The sequence below is a fragment of the Misgurnus anguillicaudatus genome, chromosome 16 (genome assembly GCF_027580225.2).
Source record: "Misgurnus anguillicaudatus chromosome 16, ASM2758022v2, whole genome shotgun sequence".
NCBI classification, from domain to species: Eukaryota; Metazoa; Chordata; class Actinopteri; order Cypriniformes; family Cobitidae; genus Misgurnus; species Misgurnus anguillicaudatus.
In genome coordinates, this window is record NC_073352.2 from 20543824 (window position 1) to 20567598 (window position 23775).

Here is a 23775-nt window from a genome sequence, read left to right on the forward strand (position 1 = left end):
TCTTGCATCAAAATTGTATTGTATTTAACATAATTGTATGCATTTAATTAATTAGAGATGGGTTCTGTTTTAATGTACCAAAGTGTACCTAAAATAAAAAAGTGTAATGTACAGGTTGGTGGCTCTTAAGTTCTTGTAAACTTATGTTCACTGTTTTTTATATATATATATATATATATATATATATATATATATATATATATATATATATATATATATATATATATATATATATTTAATTGTTCAGAAATCTCGTTTTTTGTTCGTGCATTCCAATTAATTTCAATTCAACTGCAGTTGGTTTGTTTTGATTTAAACCATCATAACTTAAAAAATACAGCTAAGTAGCACCATAAAACAAAATAATAAACATGTTTTGACAAAAATGTTAAAAAATGGATTTATCTCGTTTTGCAACGAAACTCTTCATATAAAGTATTTGTATTAAGTCTATATTCATTGAGTTGAATCGAGCATCGAGTATAAAAATCGGTCCGAGAATAGAAATCGAATCAATCCGACAACTTATGAATCGAAACCGAATCGATCCGGAACATCTGAATCAATACCCAGCCCTATAAATAATTCATATTTAATTAATAATAAGCTACATATCATTTTTGTTATGTTTTTAGGAAGCTGCTTGTATTGACACATGATCATTGTTACTACTACAGAAACCATTTAATTTACTTAATTGTTACCAACCCTAAACTATGGTGGCCCAACATCCAGAAACAAACCACTTAAAACATGAGCCATAAATAGTGGCCTTTTCTGGACCTCACATGATCATAATCCATCCTTAAACCCAAATCCATCATCTGGCCATCCATTCATCCATCTTAGTTTGGTTTACACTTCACACAAAGAAAAAAAGCAGTATAGGCAATTATGACAAGTTTAATGCTGAGGCAGTATGTAACATATGTAATTCACTACCATGACCCACATAAAGCATACCCCTTTACTCACTGTGACTCAAAGTATGGGTTCTTACCCAGGATCAGGTTATCCTGCCCTGTCCTGTTTGTAACAATGGCAAAACAACATAACTGGTACAGAATCAGCACTCCAGCTCTGAGATTCTGTGTGAGTGCAGTCCAGTATGGTCTCAATGCCATACAAAAAAAAAAAAAAAACATCTGATAGGAAAACTAGAACAAACAGACAGACACTCTTGTGCACGGACAAGATCCAGGAAAGACAAATTGTGCTAAGAGGCCACTTGAGAGGGATATATGAATTGTTATATGCAAATACTGTATATATTCATATATATATTAGGTCCCCTTGCATGGAACTGATTAGTGTTCGCTGTAGGTATTCCATAGGATTTTCTTTAAATACATGTTTAAAACATTTGAATCTATGTACAGAGAAATACTGTATATTTCTATGAGGAAGTAACGCTGAACTGTAGAGGATTTTGATTGCTAACTGGCCAGCACTAAATGTGAAGCTGTAGCATTTAAGCGTATGAAGGACGAGTTCATTGTGTAGCTACAAAAGCAGGAGATACAAAGCAGACAGCTGTCTTATAAAGGCTCAGTTTGGATCCTTTAACCACTGTCTAAGAGAGTTTTCCCACCTAGCACAATAAGAAGCATTGGAACGTAAAAACAAATCAAACCGGCAAATTACATAAATGAGACGACTTCAGTCCACAGACGACATTTGTAGTTAACCGAGAATAACAGAGAAACAAACCGAGAGGTACTTTCCACAGCCATCTGTGTACGATGTCTTTTGAAATAGTCTTCCACAAATAGTTTTATAAAGAAAGATAGAGACATTAAGTTTAAAAGTGTAAGGAGGCAGATGATGGCGCTGGCGTATATAACAGCAGTCCAGTCACTTCTGCTTGATGTGGTTGATCTCTATGAAGATCCTTCTACAGTGGTAGAGTTCATCGCCATAGTCGTCAATACTCCATTTCACACTCATAACGGGATTAAGGTAGAGCGGGTGCGTGTCCTCAAGACTTGTTGTCGTCGTACATGTCCAGCGATGCCTGGATGTCTGGAAGCTCCATCTCACAGACCACACTGCGTGGAGACACAGAATTCCGGTTGAAGAAATGACCACCTGAAAGAATAAAGATCGGGTTAAAAAACTATTTGTGTATTTGTGATTGCACAAGTTGAAATGCACAACATGGGGATAGAAATGAAAGAAGAAATTAGTCTGCTAAAGGTCAATAAAATATCAAAGATAAGCTTAACTTTCAAAAGGTTTCTGCTCCTGTAGACTTAAAAGACTTGTTTATCTCCTCCTTACAGGTTTCACTCATATGATAGTTTAGTATAAATCATGTAATCAAGTCTTCTTACGGTATTGCCATCAGACCAAGTAATAACATCACTACAATAAAACATTTTGAGCACATATATTTTATAGATGTCCAAATTTTTTTCACAGTGCGTGTATGTGGCAATCTGAGTTCATCTGCAGAGTATTTAGGGTAACCAAAAACAAAAAGTGTCAAAAAACCCATCACAACCCAAACTGATTTACTTGTAATGTTCAATATAATGTATATTACCCTATACCAGTGGTTCCCAAACAGAGTGCGGCCCCCCTTGTGTACGGTGCACTCCTTCGTGGCCCCCCAAAGAAAATTTGTGACAAAAAACCGTTATTAAACTCAACATTTTAATAATAATAAAAAAAAACCATTAAATTATACAAAAAAGTAGTGCTTTTGGTAAGTAGCCTTCATGATAAATTATTAATGTATTTCATAAAATGTCGTAAAACTTGGGCCCCCCTGCCACCATCTCGCGGCCCCCAGTTTGAAAACCACTGCCCTATACTGCGATTCAGCAAGTCGACATTGGAAGTGGATCAATAAAGTTTATAAAAGTTGTCCTAAGACAAGAATGGGTATTGTTCAAAATTTTAAGACAACTTTTATGAAAGGTTTTGATCCACTTCAAATGTTGACTAGTGTATATGAACAAATATTACAGTGGCTATATCCTTGACTTTCTATGATAGTGACATAATCCCTTGCTCCTTATAGTCGTGTGCTATTTTGAGGACTCCTGACTTGACATAAATACTGTTAACTCATTCCCCGCCAGCCTTTTTTTTAAAAAGTTGCCCGCCAGGTTTTTTTTGTTTTTAACAAAAGTTTCACAAAATGCCTTCCAGGAACATTTTCTTCTATAAATGTAAACATACAAATATATCAAATGAAAGAACAGACCCTCTGTTTTCAAACAAACAAAATGGGGAAAAAAAGTTTCATCCTATCTTCATTTATAACCTCTTAAATATGAGTAGGTTTCTAAAAAAAGAAAACATTTTGAGCAAAAAGCTTAAATAATTGCATTTTTGTAAAGAAATTTTGTTACAGATCAGATTGTTTAAAATTGGAGTTTAAAATTAACAAAATTTGTTTTTGTTTTTTATAAAAGGGGTAAAGCGCCATCCGGTGGATAATAGCGGAATTACAGATTACCATAAAACCGGCAGGAAATGTTTTCTCTTAATTGACGAGATAACTCATCAATGGCGAGGAAAGAGTTAAATACCGATCACTGTTAATTGCTCCTTAACCCCTTCAAACCTAATATTTCAGCTGTTTAATCAGTGTGCCTTATTTTTATTGGTTGATCAGCATTTTTATTGGTTTGAACCACAAAACATGTGATGTCCATTCCAGTGGACACAGAGTCTGAAGGGGTTAAGCAGGAATATAGACCATTTCTACATGACATTAAACAAGTTGCATGAATGTTTGTCATGCACAACACTGTACAGATCTTCAGGGTAACTACAGGATGTGCCCAACTATTGTCTGAATTCCTCCAAAAACAAGCAAAATAAGAGTGCAGGGGCAAGAAAAAAAACATCTGTTATCTTCTCTCTGATAACCCTGATAACATTTGCATCCCAAACTATGGCAGCATCTTAGACACACAACCCTTGACAGAGCTGACAAATATCGCGTTATTTACTCACCTTTTTTTGTAGATCCAGACAGGTGTTTTCAACCATAATAAGTAAATTCCTAAAGCGGTAATTTTTCTTATAACACGTTGTGTTTTAGGTTTAATTACATTACTGATCAATCTACAGGTTATTTAGTGCTGTAACACATCTTGAAGTTTGACTTCTCAGAGTTTTTCAAAATAAAAGTAAATCGGGTTTAAATGTGAAGAGTCGGGACAAAAGTAACACTTGTTGCTGCTAATACTGTTGTATATGTTGAAATTGATATTATTCTTATTTGATTTAATTTCATTTTCATAGTGTTCAAACTGAATTTTTTTTAATTCTCAACAATTTAAGTTTGTACTGTCTGTTGCTTTTGAAACATTTGATAAAACTGAAATTTAAAATGAAAACGTAATTTCATTATTTTTAACAAAGAAAAATTACAAAATATGTTTGCAGTTACATATAAACAAGCTCATAGTCAGGTATATTTACTAAAAATAAGTGTAACACAAAAAACTATCTTGTTTTGTTGTGTTACTTTTGACCTACCTGCACTCTAAGAAAGGATGTGTTAATTTTAACACACTGTTTTGTGTTAAACTATTTAACACATTATGTGTCATTTCGTGTTGATTTTGAGTTCAAATAAATGAAATGGACAACCAAAGATGTGTTAAAACAACACAAAGTGTGTTATTCCAAAAATAACACAGAGATGTGTTAAGGACAACACATCTAATGTGTTGTCCTTAACTAGACACAAGATGTGTTAATTTAACACATTCATTTTAAGTGTGTGTGTGTTACTTTCGTCCCTGCTGACATGGTCAAAAGTAACAATGCGCTACCTATGTTCAAAGTGAAATTATACTGAAGTCGTTTTACATTTGTTCAAAATTTCAAATGGTATTGAAAGACCTCACCTGTGAGTTATTGACCACAGCAAAAAATATCTCTGTCTATAACATTATCTTTTACAATTAAGTTTTTCTGAAAAATGGTACTTTCGCCCCTGCTCTCCCCTACTTCCAGCTAATATGGCTGTGACCAAAATAGCTCCGTATACCCTTAAATAGTGCACTATTTGAGGGGACAGCCATTTGTAGTGGTGTCTGAAATTATAGTGAACATTATCGAGTGCACTTATTCAATCCCATAATGCACTGCAATAATGAGTGTACAACCAATGTTTACACCTTCACTGTGAGAACCGTGTCAAATTAACTCCTGCGTCTCTCGACACAAAATGGCACCCACTGTGCTTCTGCTGCTTAGTGTCTGAATTCACCAACTAGTTTTCATTCACTCATTCATGTGGACAATATTTGGAAACTAATGTAGGGAATAAGAATATACAGGTTATTTCGGATACAGTCTATGTTAATTAATTCTGCAGAATTCCTACATAAGAGAGACAAAAAAATAAAAAAAGTTGTCCGTCTGCTGCTCATAAGTCACGCATCAAACAAACTTACCATTTACCACAAGAAAGACTTTTTCATAAACCATTTTTAATACGCACACAATCCAATGTGTTTCAAAATGTTATTCACAGCATGGTTAAAAAAACATGTTAATAAATTTGTAATTCACAATACAGCTATTTAAGTAAAATACGTTATGCATCTAAACAAACAAGTTGCTATATTTAATAAACACATTTTAAACTGTTTCTCAGTAAAACAGCAAGATCATTCAGTGTAAAGCTGTGAGTTGCCTAAAAAAACAGTCTAAAAACAGAAATCTCTACTAATAATACAAATAAATGTTCAAGAAGTGAGCCTGCACAAGTGAGATTTAAGGATGTGTTTTCATTTAGGCACTTAGGACTCCAGGAAACCTCTTATTCTGACATCAGGCTGTAAAAGATAAGATATACAATTGGTTAAGCAAGTAAAGCACATTGTAATTACAAAATAAAATCATTACACTATATAAAAGTCACTTAGATGAGCCTGTAAATTCCTGTTTATAAGAAACATGAAACTGTAGCTACATAAGTATTCATAAATTCTGATTATAAAACAGCAAGATGACCTACAGTATGTGAGCCTTATTTCAATGCTACATAGTACTATTAGACATATATTTACTTGCGGTAGCTTTAAACACACTTTTGAGACAAATCTTGCTGTGCAGCAGTCAGTGGCTCACTGTTAATGCATTTAGCAACGCTATATTAGTCTGTAGTACTGAGGTAACTGGTTGTATTACATATCAATTTTAGACAGCTAGCTAACCCATACTCACTCGTAGGTGGTGGCGCTGGCGGTGGCTCTGATGATCATGTAACAAAGTGTGAGAGCAGAGAGCACGGCAAAGCTGGCAACAATAAACCACTCTTCTGTTAACAGAGTAAAAGGGGAGGGTCATTTTCGATTGTAGGCGGGCCAGGTATCATCATGACACAGAAAGCCGAAGAGAAGTGGAAGCTGGGACAGGTGAAGTTGCGAAGAAACAGCGACCCGTCTCTTATCCACATAACAGGAGAGGAAACCGCCGGAGAGCAATGATCCAGATAGCACAAACAAGATGGGTAAAAATAAGAAAGCCAGACTGAATGTAACAGTCAGAGAACATGACACTTAGTGCTGGTTTAGCAAGCTGTTTTTAACAAAGCAACATCTCGCGTCTGACGGACATCAACTCGACAGGAAGCAGAAGCAGCAGAGTACCTGACATTTCTTAGAAGTGATGTTGGAATACATAACGAAATAGATGTTTAAGTGAAATATTTGATGATAATCTGCAAAAGAGACCTCAAGGGATTCAGAAACAACTACAAGCCTTTTGAAAAACATATATTGCAGAGGTAGTAAAGCACATACACCCGCATAATCACTGTAATGAACTCAGGTCCAGAAGAGGGCTTACAACTGCCAAACAGAATAGTTTAAGCACACGGTATCAGAACAAATATTCTGTAAATAATAAAAGACATTTAATAAATGCATCTGTTTCTACAATAAAAGTCTTAATAAACTCAAAAAATGTGAGTGTGTTTACAGTCAAACAAAATGTATTCAGATCTTCAACATTTCTCACATTATGTTTTGCTATAGTTTGGAAAATGGTAATAAAATATGACAAGAATTCAAAAGTAAAAGTATTGACAAAAAGTTAAAGTATTTGATTTTTCAATGGTTTTGACCATCCTTCTGTTAGATTGTCTCACAAATGAATTACAGTGGGTTGAATAGCTGTCAGCTGTTAAATGGAAGTACACAATTAGATTATACCAGTTTAAGTCAACCAATTACCAAGCAATGCTTACTTTTGTTTTGTCTGTGGTTTAAAAGGGCCACATTAGCAATTAACCTGGTCAGGTTAAAGTGCCTGAATAATTTTGGGTCCCACATTTTTATTAATTATACTGGTAGTCCACTGTATGAATTTTTAGTTATAATATGTCACAGTTTACTTAATTTTGCTATTCTTAATTGATTTTAGTGCCCTGCACCCACTATTAAAAATATACAAAATTATATCTGGTGTCTGAATATTTTTTTGTTTGACTGTATATACGGTAAATCAGGGCTGTCAATGGATTAAAATATTTATTCTAGATTAATCGCATGATTTCATGAGTTAACTCGCGATTAATCGCAAATTAATCGCACATTTTTATCTGTTCTAAATTTACCTTTATTTAACACTTTTTAAGTTTATAATACTCTAATCAACATGGGTTTGGACAAATATAGATGCTTTATGCAAATGTATGTTTACACCAGCCTGTTAAAGGTGACATAGAATGATTGAACGGAGTATTTATCCTTGTTCTGTGATGTGACATGTAGACAAAAATCTTTTTGTTTGGGTCTGTAATCCCTTAGAAGCTTCCTAAAAACCTCTCTTAGATAGCTCTATTAGGGAGGGGGATTTTAAACAAGCGGTTTTGCACCTATTTGGCTCCTCCTACTGGCTTAACTTGCAATCTCATTACTGATTGGCTGACTTTGCTGCCACTCAAAAAATGTAGCCTATTATTTTAAAGTGGAGGGGCAGTTAGATGCCTGTGATGTCATAAGCATCAGTTTCTCAGATTGGACTGTTTTCTGGCTGACATTTCTAAAAGAGGAATTTCTATGAGACTGAGATGTTTAGCATGTGTAACACTTTTTGTATGTTTGTGAATGCGGGTAGACTACCATTATTCAACAAAGACAAGGTAAAAATGTTTTTTCATTCTCTGTCCCCTTTAACATGTTCAACAGAAAATTAGTCATTGTTTTGTATAGTAATTTTCCTTTCAGAAGACCCTTTTCTTTCACCATTTCTGTTTACTGCTGCATTTGTGATCCTTGCTGGCAAATTGAGTTGGAATGAGCAAATATTCAAAATGTGTTATTTATATTTTGACATTCTCTATTAAAACTTCAAAACAATGCATGATTTGTTGGAATCTGACAGAACTACATCTGTTTGAAGTTGACAAAGTCAGCAAAGTTAATTTTGAGAAAAATCCAAGATTTTTTAAGGGTCAAAAGCAAAATTACAAATTATGTGTGCTAAATCTATTCGTTTTACCAAAGTCAAAACAATATCAATATGTTGAACCTGTTTTTTCTTTTATTGTTTGATCAACATTAAGACATACAGATTACAAGTCAGATATTTTAACAGTTGTTCAAACATTCACTTAAGACATAACAGATTATATCTGCGTGAATTCTTGTCAAAACAGATATTTTTAAAATTTTAATTCTGTGTAGATGTCAGAGTTGTGTGCACGCGCTTCAGATGTGTCAGTCAGCGCGAGGAAGATAATTTTTTGCTCTTAATAACTCTTTTAACATTAACCAGGTCACGAAACTTTATCTCTCTTAATAAGTATTTATCAAGCAAGTCCTGCACTTTATATTCTTATTTCTGCATGTTTTAAAACTGAAACCAAAATCTCAGACGCGCAAGTGGATGGAAAACCATCCTTCGTGTATTAGTTAAGCATTTAGGATGGTACACCTCTTAGAAATCATACGAAAAAGAAAATTTTAGATCCAACAGCCATTTAGACAAGGGCTTAATGTTTTTTAATCAAAACTTCTGACCCCCGTTTCATATATATATGTATATATATATATATATATATATATATATATATATATATATATATATATATATATATATATATATATATATATATATGTATATGCTGGTATTTAAAAACTATATCACATCTAACCCAAAGTGAGAGAGAACATCAAATTACTAAAATACAGCAATGCACTGAGCAAATAATTTCAGAAATAAATATATATATATCAGCACCAGTGATTATCAGTATCATCTAATTCCAATGTACATTATTGTATGAAACAATGTTTATGATGGTTTAATAAATTATTTTAATGTAAAAGGAATTAATTATTTTCAGTAGTTTATTAACCCCAACATGCACATAGGGTTGCAAAGCTTGGGAATTTTGTAAATATTCCAAGTTGGAGACTTAAGCAATTAAAGGATATTTTTTGTACATTTTGGGTTATTAATACAAACTGTATCACATACCAACATTAGCTTCCTTGACATCCAACCGACCTTTATTTGTGTGCCATAATTCCATAAATTTCCAATGTAATTTCGAACACAGAAATGTTTTTACGCTCATATGAGGTGGTTTTATTATAAATAAATATAAAAAAAATATATATATATATATATACACACACACACACACACACACACACACACACACACACACACACACACACACACACACACACACACACACACTCCCAGAAACACCACATATGTACATATGTGACCGCTCCCAATTATTAACACACCTGAGTCTCATTTGATAAAAAATAATAGCTAAGGGAGGTGAGGTGACTGAGATATACACTACCATGAGAGGAAATTTAGTTTTAGTCACATAACATCTATTAATGAAAACTCCATTTCACAAAAGTTTTTGTGCAAATCTGTAATGCAAAACAAGCTAGTGACTTGAGAAAACTATATATAGCAGTGAAAGGGCAGAAGAAAGTGCTTTCAGTACTGTGTCTTAGCAGCGCATGAGTCACAGCACACAGATGTCCCTGAACAACAGGTGGAGTGAAGCTGTCATTGCACACAGGTAAAGTACATTTACCCCCCCACACACCCACACGCCGCTAAGGAAGAAATGAGGGACAAAAAGAACTGTAAAGTAGGTGATAAACTTAAAGGTGAAGTGTGTCATTTCTTTTCCTATATTACAATACTGTCTCCAATGCCAACTTAAATTGGCAGTTCAACCACAAATCCTAACATTGATACCCTGACGTATTTATTTTTGGGTGAACCATCATTTTAATAAGCAGGCATGCCTTCACTGGATCACACGTGATGCACAGCATTTATTAATCCATTTTATTTTTATACTTAAATTTAAAAATTTACAAGCTATTAAAATTTTAAATTATGAAATTAACAGAATTTTAACGACCCTGTACATCAATGAAAAAGTCTAACGCAACTTCTGGAGAAAACTGTAAATGAATGTTTGGGGGAGAGCATTAAAGAAGCATGCCTGAAAACAGTGTTTATGTTTCTGTTTGGTGATATTAGTAGTGCAGAAATTACACACTTCAGCTTTATAAAAATAAATAAATAAATAAAGCTCTGTCCTTACTAGTAACAGAAATGTTGATCTCTCCTGTACGAGGGATGAGCTCTTCATCGGAGGGGAGCTGGGAGGAACTGGAGTGCCGTAGGGGCTCCAGACTGATGCTGGTCTCAGAGGACAGATCCATCAGCGCCATCCTCTGACTGGACGTTTGACTACGGGACATCCTCTCCATGTCAAAAGCCATGTTGTCCACACAGGGCAGGTTAGGCTGCAAATACATACATTTCTCAGTGCAACTTAACACAAATATCTAATTAAAATATACATGTTTTATCACACCCCAAGATCTCATGACATCAGAAACTATATTGAATGTGTAATATCTTGGTAAGATGGAATAAATAATTTTATCTATGATGTCAGAAACTAGTGTGAAATAATAAATATAATCAGCAGAGGGCAGTATTAGATAACAAATCACAACCCCTGACGCACACAAAACTGCAAGCCAAATGACACGACATAAAAATTGCTGTGCTCTGTTGCATCCAGCAAAACATCTATTTTATTTTCTATGGTAATATCTATACATAGATCTCAGTCATTCAATCATAGCATGCTGCTATTTTAAAGATCATATAAACAAAATCTTGTTAACCTCCTGCTGCCCACTGACTTTCATGTTCTTGTTGTTTTTGTGCTACATTTAAATGTGTTTGGTATTACTCAGCTGTACTTTGGGTACAAAACTGTTCCCAGAAGTCAGTTAAATATGACAACACCTCCCTATGGGGGCATTCCCAAAGGTAAACATGATTCAAACTAACCATAAGAATAGTTGATTTTTTTCTCCTGGAAATTTTACAAAATTTTTGAGATTCTGGTTATAATTTGGGTCTTTGAAAAGTATGCATTTTTGCAAAAAACAATGTAAATGTGTATGTCTGTGTGTGATCTCACCATAACCCCCAGGGCTTTTAGGATGTTGAGTTTACACATAGGACAGGTGCAGTGCTCATTTAGCCATGGATCCACACACATTTTATGAAAGACATGCCTGAAAAGAGACATAATGACATTTAATCATAAAACGAGGAACTTATTTGTTAACATGAATCCCGATTAAAACAACATCTTATACAGCAAATTTGGTTAAAACAAGATTAAATTTCTGTGAATATTCTGAAAGACAATGCCAAATTAAGAAATGCAGAATAACTCCTTTCATTTCACTATACTTCTCCTCAGCAACAATGAAGATTTGAAACCACTCTTAAAACATTGCTTTACGATGGACATTACACATCAAAATGCATTACACATGTACATTACGACTAGAGTAGGTGAGCAAGGCAAATTAAAAGCATGAAGCCGATGGACTTCAAATGGAGCAACGTGAGCTTTCACAGAAAGCTTTTGAGTCTCGTCTCCATCTCCTCATATCCGGCTGCCACACAATCTGAGCTGTGTTCACTTCAGGAAAGACCCTGGATTCGCAACAGCGGAAACCCTCTTTATAACAGAGCTCCTCTGCACAAGACATCCACTGTGGCTCATGCTAAAGACAAGACGGCCATTGAAGCACTGAAGATTGGGTAGAATTATTTATCACTACTTTAGGTCAGTGTTGGGCTTTTATTAATCTGAGCACCATCAAACACGCCAAAAGGTTTCATGCCAACAGCGCAAGAGCAATGCTGCGTCTAAAATAGCCTCATATACACTCAATCACCATTCCTTACATTAGTTAACTTATATAGTTCTTGAGTGAATGTAAATGTGTGAGTGAATTTGAAAACTAAGCGTTGCGGGCGCCATCTTGTGTCGAGATTCAGGAGCGCCTCACAGTGAATGAGTCCCGGCTAGCCATTGAGTGTTCATCAGTTGTAAACACGTTATTCCACAGCATAATGGGGTTGAATGCACTTGATAATGTCCACTATAATTACGGACACCACTACAAGATGGCTGTCCCCTGAAATAGTGCACTACTTAAGGGCATAGGGGCTATTTCGGACACAGCCCAACAGTAATTCCTTAACTATTAGGTGTTTCAGGAATGTTTTAAAGGGATAGTTCACCCAAAAATGAAAACAATGCCATCAATGACTCACCCCCATGTCGTTCCAAACTCGTAAGACCTCCGTTCATCTTCGGACCACAGTTTAAGAAGTTTTATATTTAGTCCGAGAGCTTGTTGACCCTTCATTGAAAATCTATGTACGGTATACTAACCATGTTCAGAAAGGTGATAAAACATCATCAAAGTAGTCCATGTGACATCAGTGGGTCAGTTAGAATGTGTTGAAGCATCAAAAATACATTTTGGTCCAAAAATAACAGAAATTACAACTTTATTTAGGATTGTCTTCTCTTCCGTTTCTGTTGGGAAGCGCATGCACAAGACTAAAGTCACGTGACTGCAGTGACGCGGCTGACATGTTATCTGGTGCGCCCCAGCTGTTTTTTTTGCACCCCGGCTTCGTTTACAGTCTGAGGGAGATGCACGCTGTAAGTTTGAAAAAAAAAAACATTCGCAACATGTCTGAGGATAACACATCATCCGCGTCACTGCATCTCACGCTGCACAACAGCCGCGGAAGAGAAGACAATGCTGAATAAAGTCGTCATTTTTGTTATTTTTGGACCAAAATGTATTTTCGATGCATCAACACATTTTAACTGACCCATTGATGTCACATGGACTACTTTGATTATGTTTTTATTATCTTTCTGGACATGGACAGTATACCATACGTAGATTTTCAATGAAGGGTCAACAAGCTCTCGGACTAAATCTAAAACATCTTAAACTGTGTTCTGAAGATGAACAGAGGCCTTACGAGTTTTGAACGACATGAAGGTGAGTCATTAATGTCATTATTTTCATTTTTGGGTGAACTATCCCTTTAATAGGGGAGAGAAGGGATCATTTTAATACCCACATGTAACATTGTTAATAAAGTAATGCACAATGCCAGGTAGATGCACACATCTCAAAAATCCAACATGTCTTAAAGACAGACAGTTTGAGTAACAACAAAACAGTGATGTTTAAACAGCAACCTACAGTATCCCCAGAAAGTATGCTTGCTTTTTGTTTGTTTTAGACCTCATAGGCCAAAAAGTATACATTGTTCATGTAACAGCTTCCTTAAACACAGATAGATGAAGGACAGTTCACTTATGTTTTGATAAGAGCATATTTAAGGTTTATTAATAATATAATACGCCTGTTTAACCAATTCGCTTATCTCACCAACAATACAAACACATCCACTAGACAGGAGAGTTGCACAGCAGCAACAATGCATTTAAGAGAGGTTATCTAAGGATGTCATATAATGCTAAGTGCCTCTGGCACACTGTGATTTGTGGGTAGTGAGTGGTGGATAGTATGAAATGATCATATAGCAGGCAAGCGTGCAGACAAACTCCAACAAAGCTTGATTTGTTTTGATGGAGAACACGCAAACAAGGGTCAAATGAATTAATGATGAGGGTACTTGCAACACAATGGGTACTAAAGAGATGCGTGCCATCAAAGCTCTGCATGTGGGCCTAATATCTGTATTATTTTGCAGTTACTATGTGGTTAAGATCCGTGTCGCCTGTATGAAGACATTTCAGTACACACTGACATACAACGGTTAGATAGAGCCATAAAGTGAGGGTCACACCCCATAGAAAAGACATGGGAGAAACAGGGAAGATAATATGCTGGGACGTAAATTGAATGGTAAAGGCTAGGTCAAGTGTGCTACCATTACTTATGCTATGAGTTATTGATTGTGGCCGAGGAGCCTCTCATGCTTAGAGAGCATAGATACTTACATAGGTAAAGAGCAATGAGATAAAGAGAGATGCTGGTTCGGATGTACAGTATATATATCACATTAACATACTTTCCATTCATAAAGAGCATGAGACCAGAACTTCATATAAAGGCACAATATGTAAGATTGCAGCAGTAAAATACCCTAAAGTCACTAGCACAGTGTTATAAATGTGTTTATTGGTGAACTTACATTTCGCAATTTTAACTAGTACAGCATCCTTCCTTCTTCCCTGTCAATGGTGTGTCAACATCGATTTCTGCTTTTACTACTGTAGAAATTACAGGTGTGTTTCATGCAGCACAGTGCAGACTGATCTGCGTTTCAGAGCAAAGTATAACAATAGCAAATATGATACTTCAATGCCATTTGTTTATCAATCTGTTCTTACGTTATAACATACTGGTTTTAAAACTACATGATCTGTGATTCCCTTTGGATTGATTTACATTAGGAGTGGAAGAAACGACTACAACTCTCATCATTACATGCTCCTTCAAACCATCAATCATGTTTTTCCACCTCTAGCAGCGAAAATTACATATTGTGCATTTAATAAGAAAACATGTTTGCATGTCTTTAGCATCATCAAAACAGATCCACAAATAAGTTTCCTGAACACTTCCCCATCTCCTATTGGTCAGTCTAAAAATACTGGTCACGTCATTGAGCCAACATACCCGGGTGATTCTCACGAAACCATTGAAACACCGCGGCACTAATGATTTTAGCTTTAAAATGTGTAATATAGTAACATTAAAAAGCATCAGAATTAACACAATACTGTGTTCTACCTTGCACAATGTGTGATTTCAACATAAGAATTTATAATTGGAAATTTTATCTCATTTTCTGCTGAAATTCTCATTACCGCAATGTGTCCGGCTGTGTTTGAACATGCGTTATGTTGTAATTTAATCAAATTAACACAAAAATATTAAGAAAAAAATGGATGTTTTGCTAGACTACTTTAGATGACAGAAAAAATATTTACTAAATATTCATGTATAATAATAATGAAGAAAAATTAGGAAAATGATGTGTCCATGCCTGATGTTCTCATCCTCCGCAACACTTTTTGAGAACAGTTTAAGCACACATACAGAATTTTAATAAAGTTTGATTTTGAGTGACCAAGCACATGGACCAGTTACTTCAAGATGGCTACCAGGTAAGATCATTTTTTTACAGTTAATTTGAAATATTGTCTTGTCAGAATGCTTACACGACATTTTGATTATCATTACCGCAACAGATGCTTATTAAATGTTAATTTAATTAATAGAAGCATAATACTTTGATTTTAAATGCATGTGCAGAATCTCCAAATTATGTTCTTTCAGGTTTGTCATGTCATTTTGAAAATATGTCAGTGTTGATGTTTTCTGACTGTTGCGGTAATGAGATTTTTTAGGACTAATTTTTTAAATTATGTTACAAAAAGTGTTAAATGATAAGTACAATTTTTTAAATAAATGTTCCCATTTACTCAAGACTTTGTTTTTCAATGTCTGGTGGGAAAAAAGTAAATTTAAGCAATTTTTAAATTTTCATGCTTGACATTTTTAAAACCAAGTTTTCGTGAGAATCACCCACCCCACAATGCACAGTACATCTTCTTTAATGACCAGTACTGCACATGAATCAGTATGCATGCACTAAACAAGCTGTGAATATTCAATGCAAAATATTCACTCATATTGCATGACTACCGTATACTGCACACAGGGTTGCGCTGGTATCCAAACAACCCCATGAATCATCAGATGAGTACCCGCATTCTTTCTCGTGTGATGTATTTCCTATTGATACAGTACTTGAAGTTAGGGCATAACTTTTTTGTTGTGATTTATGTCAGCCTTGAACTATTTTTTGCTATGGTTATAGGTAGAGATGATTTTCACACTGGAGATAGGACAGACCCATGACTCATAATTCATCAGTATAATAGTTTTTGTCTGATTCCCCACAAGAGAAAGGCTGTATTCTAAATGCAAAAACATTGATACACTAGAATACAGAAGTAAACAGAAAGGACACTACATAAACACTAAAAGCTGCGCTTCTTTAAAGCTTTGTAGGATTACGCACGTCACCCAAGCCCTTATCATCACGGCTAAGAGCTTGAGAGTGGCGAGATGCTGAATGCCAGCAGTTGTCTGAGGCAATGCAGGCAGGAACTGGATCATGAGTGTGTTATTTGATCCGACTCAAGTGAGGCAGCGATTCAGCCGTACAAAGAGAACCGCAGAGAGAACAATGCAATTAACCAGCCTCGGGATTACCGTTTTACTGCTACTTTAGAGAGATGTAGAGATGAGAGAGAGAGAGAGAGAGAGAGAGCAAGAGCATGAGAGAGAGAGAGAGGATATCAATATAGAGTGGAGGCAGGATGAATAAAGAATATTGTTGCTGTGGCAGATTTTAAGAAGATTTTATAAAAAAATAACAGATAAAACTACTCGATAATACAGAAAAACCCTGCTGTGTGACGTTGCAGATCTCTATGTATCTATGTTTCCAGTAACACTACTGGAGAAAGCAAAAAATTATGCTTTACATAATTGTGAATTGAAGAATAATGTATGACTTCATACAAAAGGACTACCGTTTATTTAAAGGCAGGATAGGCAGGAATTATCTAAAAAACTTTTTTACAAATTTGCTTAAACTGTCTTTATATACCAATACATAATTAAAATGTAAGTACTCTGAAAAAAAAAGTATAAAACTTGAGTGTCTGTAGACCTCTCACCACTGTTTTAAACACAGTTACTTATTTCCATTCGGGACGAAACAAATGATTGGCTTGCGCGACTATCACTCTCTCTCTCGCGACCATGGCACCACCCCTGTTGCTATGGGATCTGCCCACACGTGCGCACACCCGATTGATTTGAACGTGCACGAGGCACTCTAGGAAGAGCAAAAGTATGGCAGAGAAAGAGCATTCAGAACTCACAGTACCTGCATATGCAGTCAGCGAAGGCAAACAAGGCAAAAAAATAATAAACGAAGAAATCAAACGAGAGTAAATATCGCGTGGCTTTTCCTCAAGTCGACGATGCAGTAGCGGTATTGTCTCCCGAGTGTAGTCCTCATCAGAGTCAACAATGCTTTCATCACGGAAACTCTTCCATGCAAAACACTGCCTTAATAGTGAGTACTTAAAGCTATTGTATTTGTTTATATTCATAGTGATAAAGTTAATTGTATTATTACATGTTATTGCGACATGATGTTACTACATGCACCGCGCTCCTTCCTCTCCGCTCGTCTGGTAAATGCTTCTCCTAGCAGAGCCGGTCAGCGTCGTGCGTTCATGTGTTTTGGGGGCGTGGCTTTAGAAGAGACCCAGAAGGGAGGGGATGGAGTGAATGGAAAAATGAGCTGTGTCCAAAACAGTCGCGAGAGGTCTACAGACACTCGACTTTTCAGAGTACTTACATTTTACTTATGTATTGGAATATAGAGACAGTTTAAACAAATTTGTAAAAAGTTATTTTAGATAATTCCTGCCTATCCTGCCTTTAAAGGTGCACTGTGTAACTTTAAGAAGGATCTCTTTACAGAAATGCAATATAATATACATAACTATATAATCAGTGGTGTATAAAGACCTTACATAATAAACCGTATTGTTTTTATTACCTTAGAATGCGCCGTTTTTATCTATTTTTATCTTTTATCATTGGTAGTCGCTGTCATGTTTCTATTGTAGCCTTAAACAGACAAACTACTCTACAAAGCACGTTTTGTCCCTACGTTGTCTCAGGCTATGTCCTGTTTGTCCTGTGGCGGCAACCATACGCGTTGAAATTGAGGGGTGAACTGTTGGTTGCAATTCGACATCTCACCACTACATGTCGCTAAAATTGATACAAACTATGTTTATTTTAATTATAAATAAAATAATAATAATAATATTTTGTTGAGAATTTAATTAAGACAAACTTATAGGGGGCTACATAAGCACAAATCCATAGGAAGCACTAATGTACAGCATATGTGTTTTAAATTGTGTGTTTAAGATGATCAAGAGATTTAGCAGGCAGACTTCCAGCTGTGTGACCGGGACAGAGCCAGCAGATGGTGTCTGAAGCTGTCGGAAAGGGCATGTTTGTGTATATGTCTGTGTACATATGTCTTATCCCTTCAATACGTTGTGTATGTCTGTGTTTGCAAGTATGATTGTGTATATGTGTCCGCTGCCTAGAGGTCACTGGAAGATGAAGCTGCTAAAAATAAGTCTTGCAGGACCTGTGATTCACAGTCACAGCAGTACCATATTTCCTCAACAAAGTCATATCTCTCAACAGCACAAACCTCAGATATCTCTCTCTCTCTCTCTAGCTCTCCACAAATGCCATTTGACCATTTATTTAAAATTTGTGGGTAGAGAACCAAATCATAGTGGGCAATGGATATGGATAGATAGTTGGCCTATCTTCTCTGTTGCTGGAAATCAAGCTACATTAGGACAGAAATATATTCAGCATTATTTAGCCTTAAAAAGATCATTAATAAACATAAGAATCGTATTCTAAAAATAAAAACAATGGGTTTCTGCCTATTAATTTTAAATGAGGTTTGATATTTTTGGCAACCCTGTTACCAAAAAAATCTCTCTAGCAATAAACAAAAAAGTTTAAAATTTAAGTTGACCATATTTGAAACAATGACATATTGGTTTGCAAACACATACAAACATATAAACATTTTACAATTTACACACAACTTACTTGCAAGGTAGGATGCGAACTACATCATTTAGTTGATAACCTTCGATGCACACTGCACAATGATTAAAATCCGGCTCTGTTTCCTGCAAAAATAAGAACACAAACATACAAATGACCCTTCTAAAAATAACTAAAACTGAATGATGGTGGGCAGCTTTAGGATACAGTATCTGCTGGAACTCTCTCTAAAGACCACAGATGCCAAAGCAAAAGCAATCCAACTCCCTTTAGGACCGTGGGTCCTGGATACTCTTCCTACGTAAGCATCACTGACCCATTTTTATTAAATATGAATGCTGGCCTTATGACACATATCTGTGAGAAAAGGTTATAAAGCAGGTGTGACTTTCTCTTTAAATGCACCTATATGCTTTGAGTACCTGCATTTCACTCCATATTGATCTGATCTCTTGACCTCGCCCTTTTATTCATCTCGTCCAGCAATTCTCAAGTGTACCATTTACGTTTCAGTTAAGAAGGTTGTGCGCTTGCTTTGAAACTACACAGTCGACTAAATTCTGCAAACAAGAATGTTAAAGTGATCTAACCGATAATCGGTGAACTAATCAAACAGGCATAATAGAGGCTTCAGTAAAACATGCTAACCTTATTGGGTTTTACTGTAAACAGACTAAGGCTTACTATAGAATTGTATCTGTGCTGTATCTGCAGTATGTATATTGCACTCCCAGGATCTTTGCTTATTTGCATTTGATGGACCAATCAAATACACCACAAATGATGTTAGAATCACCGTTGGTATCGCTTAACTTCTGGTTCAAGAGCTTATACAGTGTACTCTGGCTGTATGCTCCATGCATACAAACACTGTCATACTCTTGAGTGTGCATACTGCATACTTTTGGTATAAGTAGTATGGCATGCCATTCCATACATACCGACTGTATTTTGTATCAAATGATTTCCTAACATGGATTCCAAATATACTCTTGAGTATTAATAGAGGGTAAAGTTCTATAAACTCACATGAACTCTCCAAACTATGTGAAGTTGCTCTGATAACAGTGTCATCTGTGTAGTTACTGCATAGTGCTTTGCAGTTGAGAGCAATCCTTCAGCAGATTTAGTAGATGTGTGTCAAAGATGTTGAGACTGCTTTCAGCTCATCTGTCACTCGAGTGACCTGTGAGGTCAGTCGGAATCAAATCTCGGCACCGCAGAGGAAACGCTGCCTACTGGTAGAAGTGATTAGTGACCATCATCTGTATTTCTACCCATTTTATGACAACACATCAAACTTGATTAAAAATAAAACGCTGAAAATGAGGTGTCAAGCGGTAAAGTTTTATTTATTTGTGTTAATATCTGGTTTGTTGTTTGTATAGTGCAAAGTCCTTTTGTATGGTATCTGTATGATATTCTAGTGTTATGCATGTTACTAAAAATAAAGAATGTGAATAAATAAGATTTTATATAAAAAAAATATAATACAATATCAAATACTATTTATATGTTAACATAAATTATTACACAGCTATTTGAAATATTTCTGATTTCTTTATGGCCTAATAGCATTTTTAACTGAATATTTTTGTATTAATAATGTCACTAAAAATAAAGAATGTAAATAAATACAATTTTATTAAACAAAAGCTATAATACAATATCAAATACTATTTATATGTTAACATAAATTATTACACAGCTATTTGAAATATTTCTGATTTCTTTATGGCCTGAATGGCAGTTTTAAATGGACAAATATTTTTGTATTAATAATGTCACTAAAAATAAAGAATGTAAATAAATACAATTTTATTAAACAAAAGCTATAATACAATATCAAATACTATTTATATGTTAACATAAATTATTACACAGCTATTTGAAATATTTCTGATTTCTTTATGGCCTGAATGGCAGTTTTATATTCATATTTTTGTATTAATAATGTCACTAAAAATAAAGAATGCAAATAAATACGATTTTATTAAACAAAAGCTATAATACAATATCAAATACTATTTATATGTTAACATAAATTATTACACAGCTATTTAAAATATTTCTGATTTCTTTATGGCCTAATAGCAGTTTAAAATGAATATTTTTGTATTAATAATGTCACTAAAAATAAAGAATGTAAATAAATACAATTTTATTAAACAAAAGCTATAATACCATATCAAATACTATTTATATGTTAACGTAAATTATTACACAGCTATTTGAAATATTTCTGATTTCTTTATGGCCTGAATGGCAGTTTTAAATGAATATTTTTGAATTAATAATGTCACTAAAAATAAAGAATGCAAATAAATACGATTTTATTAAACAAGAGCTATAATACAATATCAAATACTATTTATATGTTAACATAAATTATTACACAGCTATTTTTAAATGAACAAATATTTTTGTATAAATATTTTCAAATTATGACCACAAAACTGTATATGTTAGTAGTCTTGAAGGACTTCAGTGTTAATTTTAATACAACCAATTTAATATGGTCAGCATAAAACGTAATATATTTGGTTAAAGCTTAGAAAAAAGAAATTGATGTCTATTTTCATATTACAGTAATTTCTATGACTTGTATCACGATTTTATTATAGTATTGTATTGAATATTTACTGTTAATCTAAATTAATACGTTTTAATTACGTTTTAAAATATATATCATATTTTTAAAAAATTAAATAAAATTTTAAATAAATCTACAAATGAATTATGATCTATACTTGAATCATTTAAATAATTTATAAGGTTTTGCATTTCATGACATGACATTTACTGATACAATATAAGTTATGAATGGAATGGGTGAATGATAGTCATCTTTAAATTAAGCTTGATAATTAAATTACCCCCTATATGGCATTTATTGTATGCTTCTTTAAAATAAACTATAAAATAGGCTATATTTGTAACAATTTATGATATTCTAAAAGTGATACTTCATTAATTGGTCAAGATAATGTATAGTCAGTTATGATTTATAACATGCTGCTGTACACTGATACCGTACATTATCCATTACATAAATATCTTCCGGTGGCAGGCAGCACATCATTCAGTCACCTAAGCAGACCCTTCCACCTCGCTGGGCCATTTAGTATGTGACAAATCCCCTCCTAGGTTTTATATCACACTCGGTGCTGTTCTTCCTGGAAGTACCTTCACTACTCTATGCTATTTCCGGCACCTGGCAGTGTCCTGTCTCTGCATGCAAGGTCATGTTGTGGTGAGTGGTGTACGGTTTCTAATGGGCCCCTTTCAGCGCAAGAGTCATCGACTGTGGTCCAGCCAGTCCCTGCAGAGGGACAACGGCCAATATTCTAGAGGCTGAAAGGTATCGGCAGTGAAAATTAGAGGTGTATGAAGGATGCTTCACTGTCTGTGAACACACACCTGACCAAACCCAATAACATTATTCAACTAAATAATTATGAGAGACAGATAGAGGCAGATGGACAGAGGATGCTTTCACTTAATCTCCGCTCTATGTGACCTCTCTCAAATGAAAGGTTTCAATTTCTTGCAGCACTTCTGTAAGGCCAGTGATGTTTTATTCATGGATGATGGCGGGCTGACCTTGAGTGGGCTATGATATGGACTGACTGGCATGACTCCACCCCTTCTCCAAATCCAACAGCTGTGAAGACTCACGATCCTCTTTACCTTATCACTTACCTGTCAGTCATCCATCCTTAAAGAGGTCAGAGCTTTCTCTTGAACTGTTTTTGGTTTGGTACTAAAAGCTAATGCATCAGCCACTGCTATGTGTGTTTGTTTTTTTAAAACATCTGAATCTAAATCCTCCTTTGTCTTTCAAATTGGTGCACCTATATTTATTTTATGACACAAAGCAGATTTCTTTATTTCTTTTCATAGCTGCAAACTGCTTTTTATAACAGAAACGGTACGCTGTTATACAAGCATGATGCAAAAGTGAGTATACATGCATTATGAATGGAGAAAAACAAACCGTTCCATAAGAGGAAACTGTCCTGCTTACTATACCCTAATGATCATGACATACATAGACTCTAAGAAAAGTAAACAAGACGTGACGTCAAAAGACCTTACCTTGTCCCCTCTTTTTACTGTCCTGGTTGTCAGCTTGCTAATGGCCTTTTTGGCAGCATCTCCCAGCCGTCGCTATAGTAACAAAAGAGGAGAGAGGAGAAAGCAATTTATATCGTTTTAGATCTGCGACTTGAATTAATGAAACAGGAAATTAAATTCACTAAACAAAGTTGGGAAATAAAAGAATAAGTAATACATAATTTGAAATTTGATTTTGAGGAACAAGGTGGAGGGGAAACATTATTGATATGACTGTGCTTCAGATATAGGACCATATCAGGATGTCTATCAGGAGTGTACAGTATAAAGAAAATGAGACAGAGGCAGTAGAAAGGGCCATAAATAAAAGACTCTGAGTGCAGTCAGTGATGAGCAGTTCATTGTCTCTGTGTGTGTGTATGTGTGTGTGTGTGTGCATGTTCTAAGATGTCCCCTGTCTTCATGATGCCTGTTTATTGCTTAATAAACAGCAAAGTGATTTACTGCCAGCAGTTCGTAGAGAAAACCAAATGGCCAACAGGGGCCAAAGGATTTGCATTAGCTGAAGGGTGTGTAAAGCTGTGCACTTGTTCCACTGTATTTGTAAGGGCTTTAAAATGTCCCCCTTGTAAACTGACAAATAAATGACAAATAAAGT

The 23775-nt window shown here is 35.0% G+C and overlaps 1 protein-coding gene across 3 annotated transcripts in view; it reads right to left on the reverse strand.

Annotated features, from left to right (window-relative positions):
- Positions 1 to 887: 887 nt before the first annotated feature.
- rnf130 (ring finger protein 130) overlaps positions 888 to 23775 on the reverse strand; it is a 50766-nt gene continuing 27878 nt past the window's right edge. For 2 of the 3 annotated variants that reach the window (XM_073854332.1, XM_073854334.1), the window contains exons 5-9: positions 23139 to 23210; positions 19083 to 19165; positions 11465 to 11561; positions 10568 to 10772; positions 888 to 2088 (exon numbers count right to left, since the gene is read on the reverse strand). In XM_073854332.1, the coding sequence (XP_073710433.1) occupies positions 1979 to 2088; positions 10568 to 10772; positions 11465 to 11561; positions 19083 to 19165; positions 23139 to 23210 (567 nt within the window). In that variant the 3' untranslated portion in view covers positions 888 to 1978. Of the gene's footprint in view, positions 2089 to 5439; positions 5808 to 6198; positions 6293 to 10567; positions 10773 to 11464; positions 11562 to 19082; positions 19166 to 23138; positions 23211 to 23775 lie in introns of those variants that run through there. The other variant, XM_073854333.1, reaches the window with a different exon arrangement.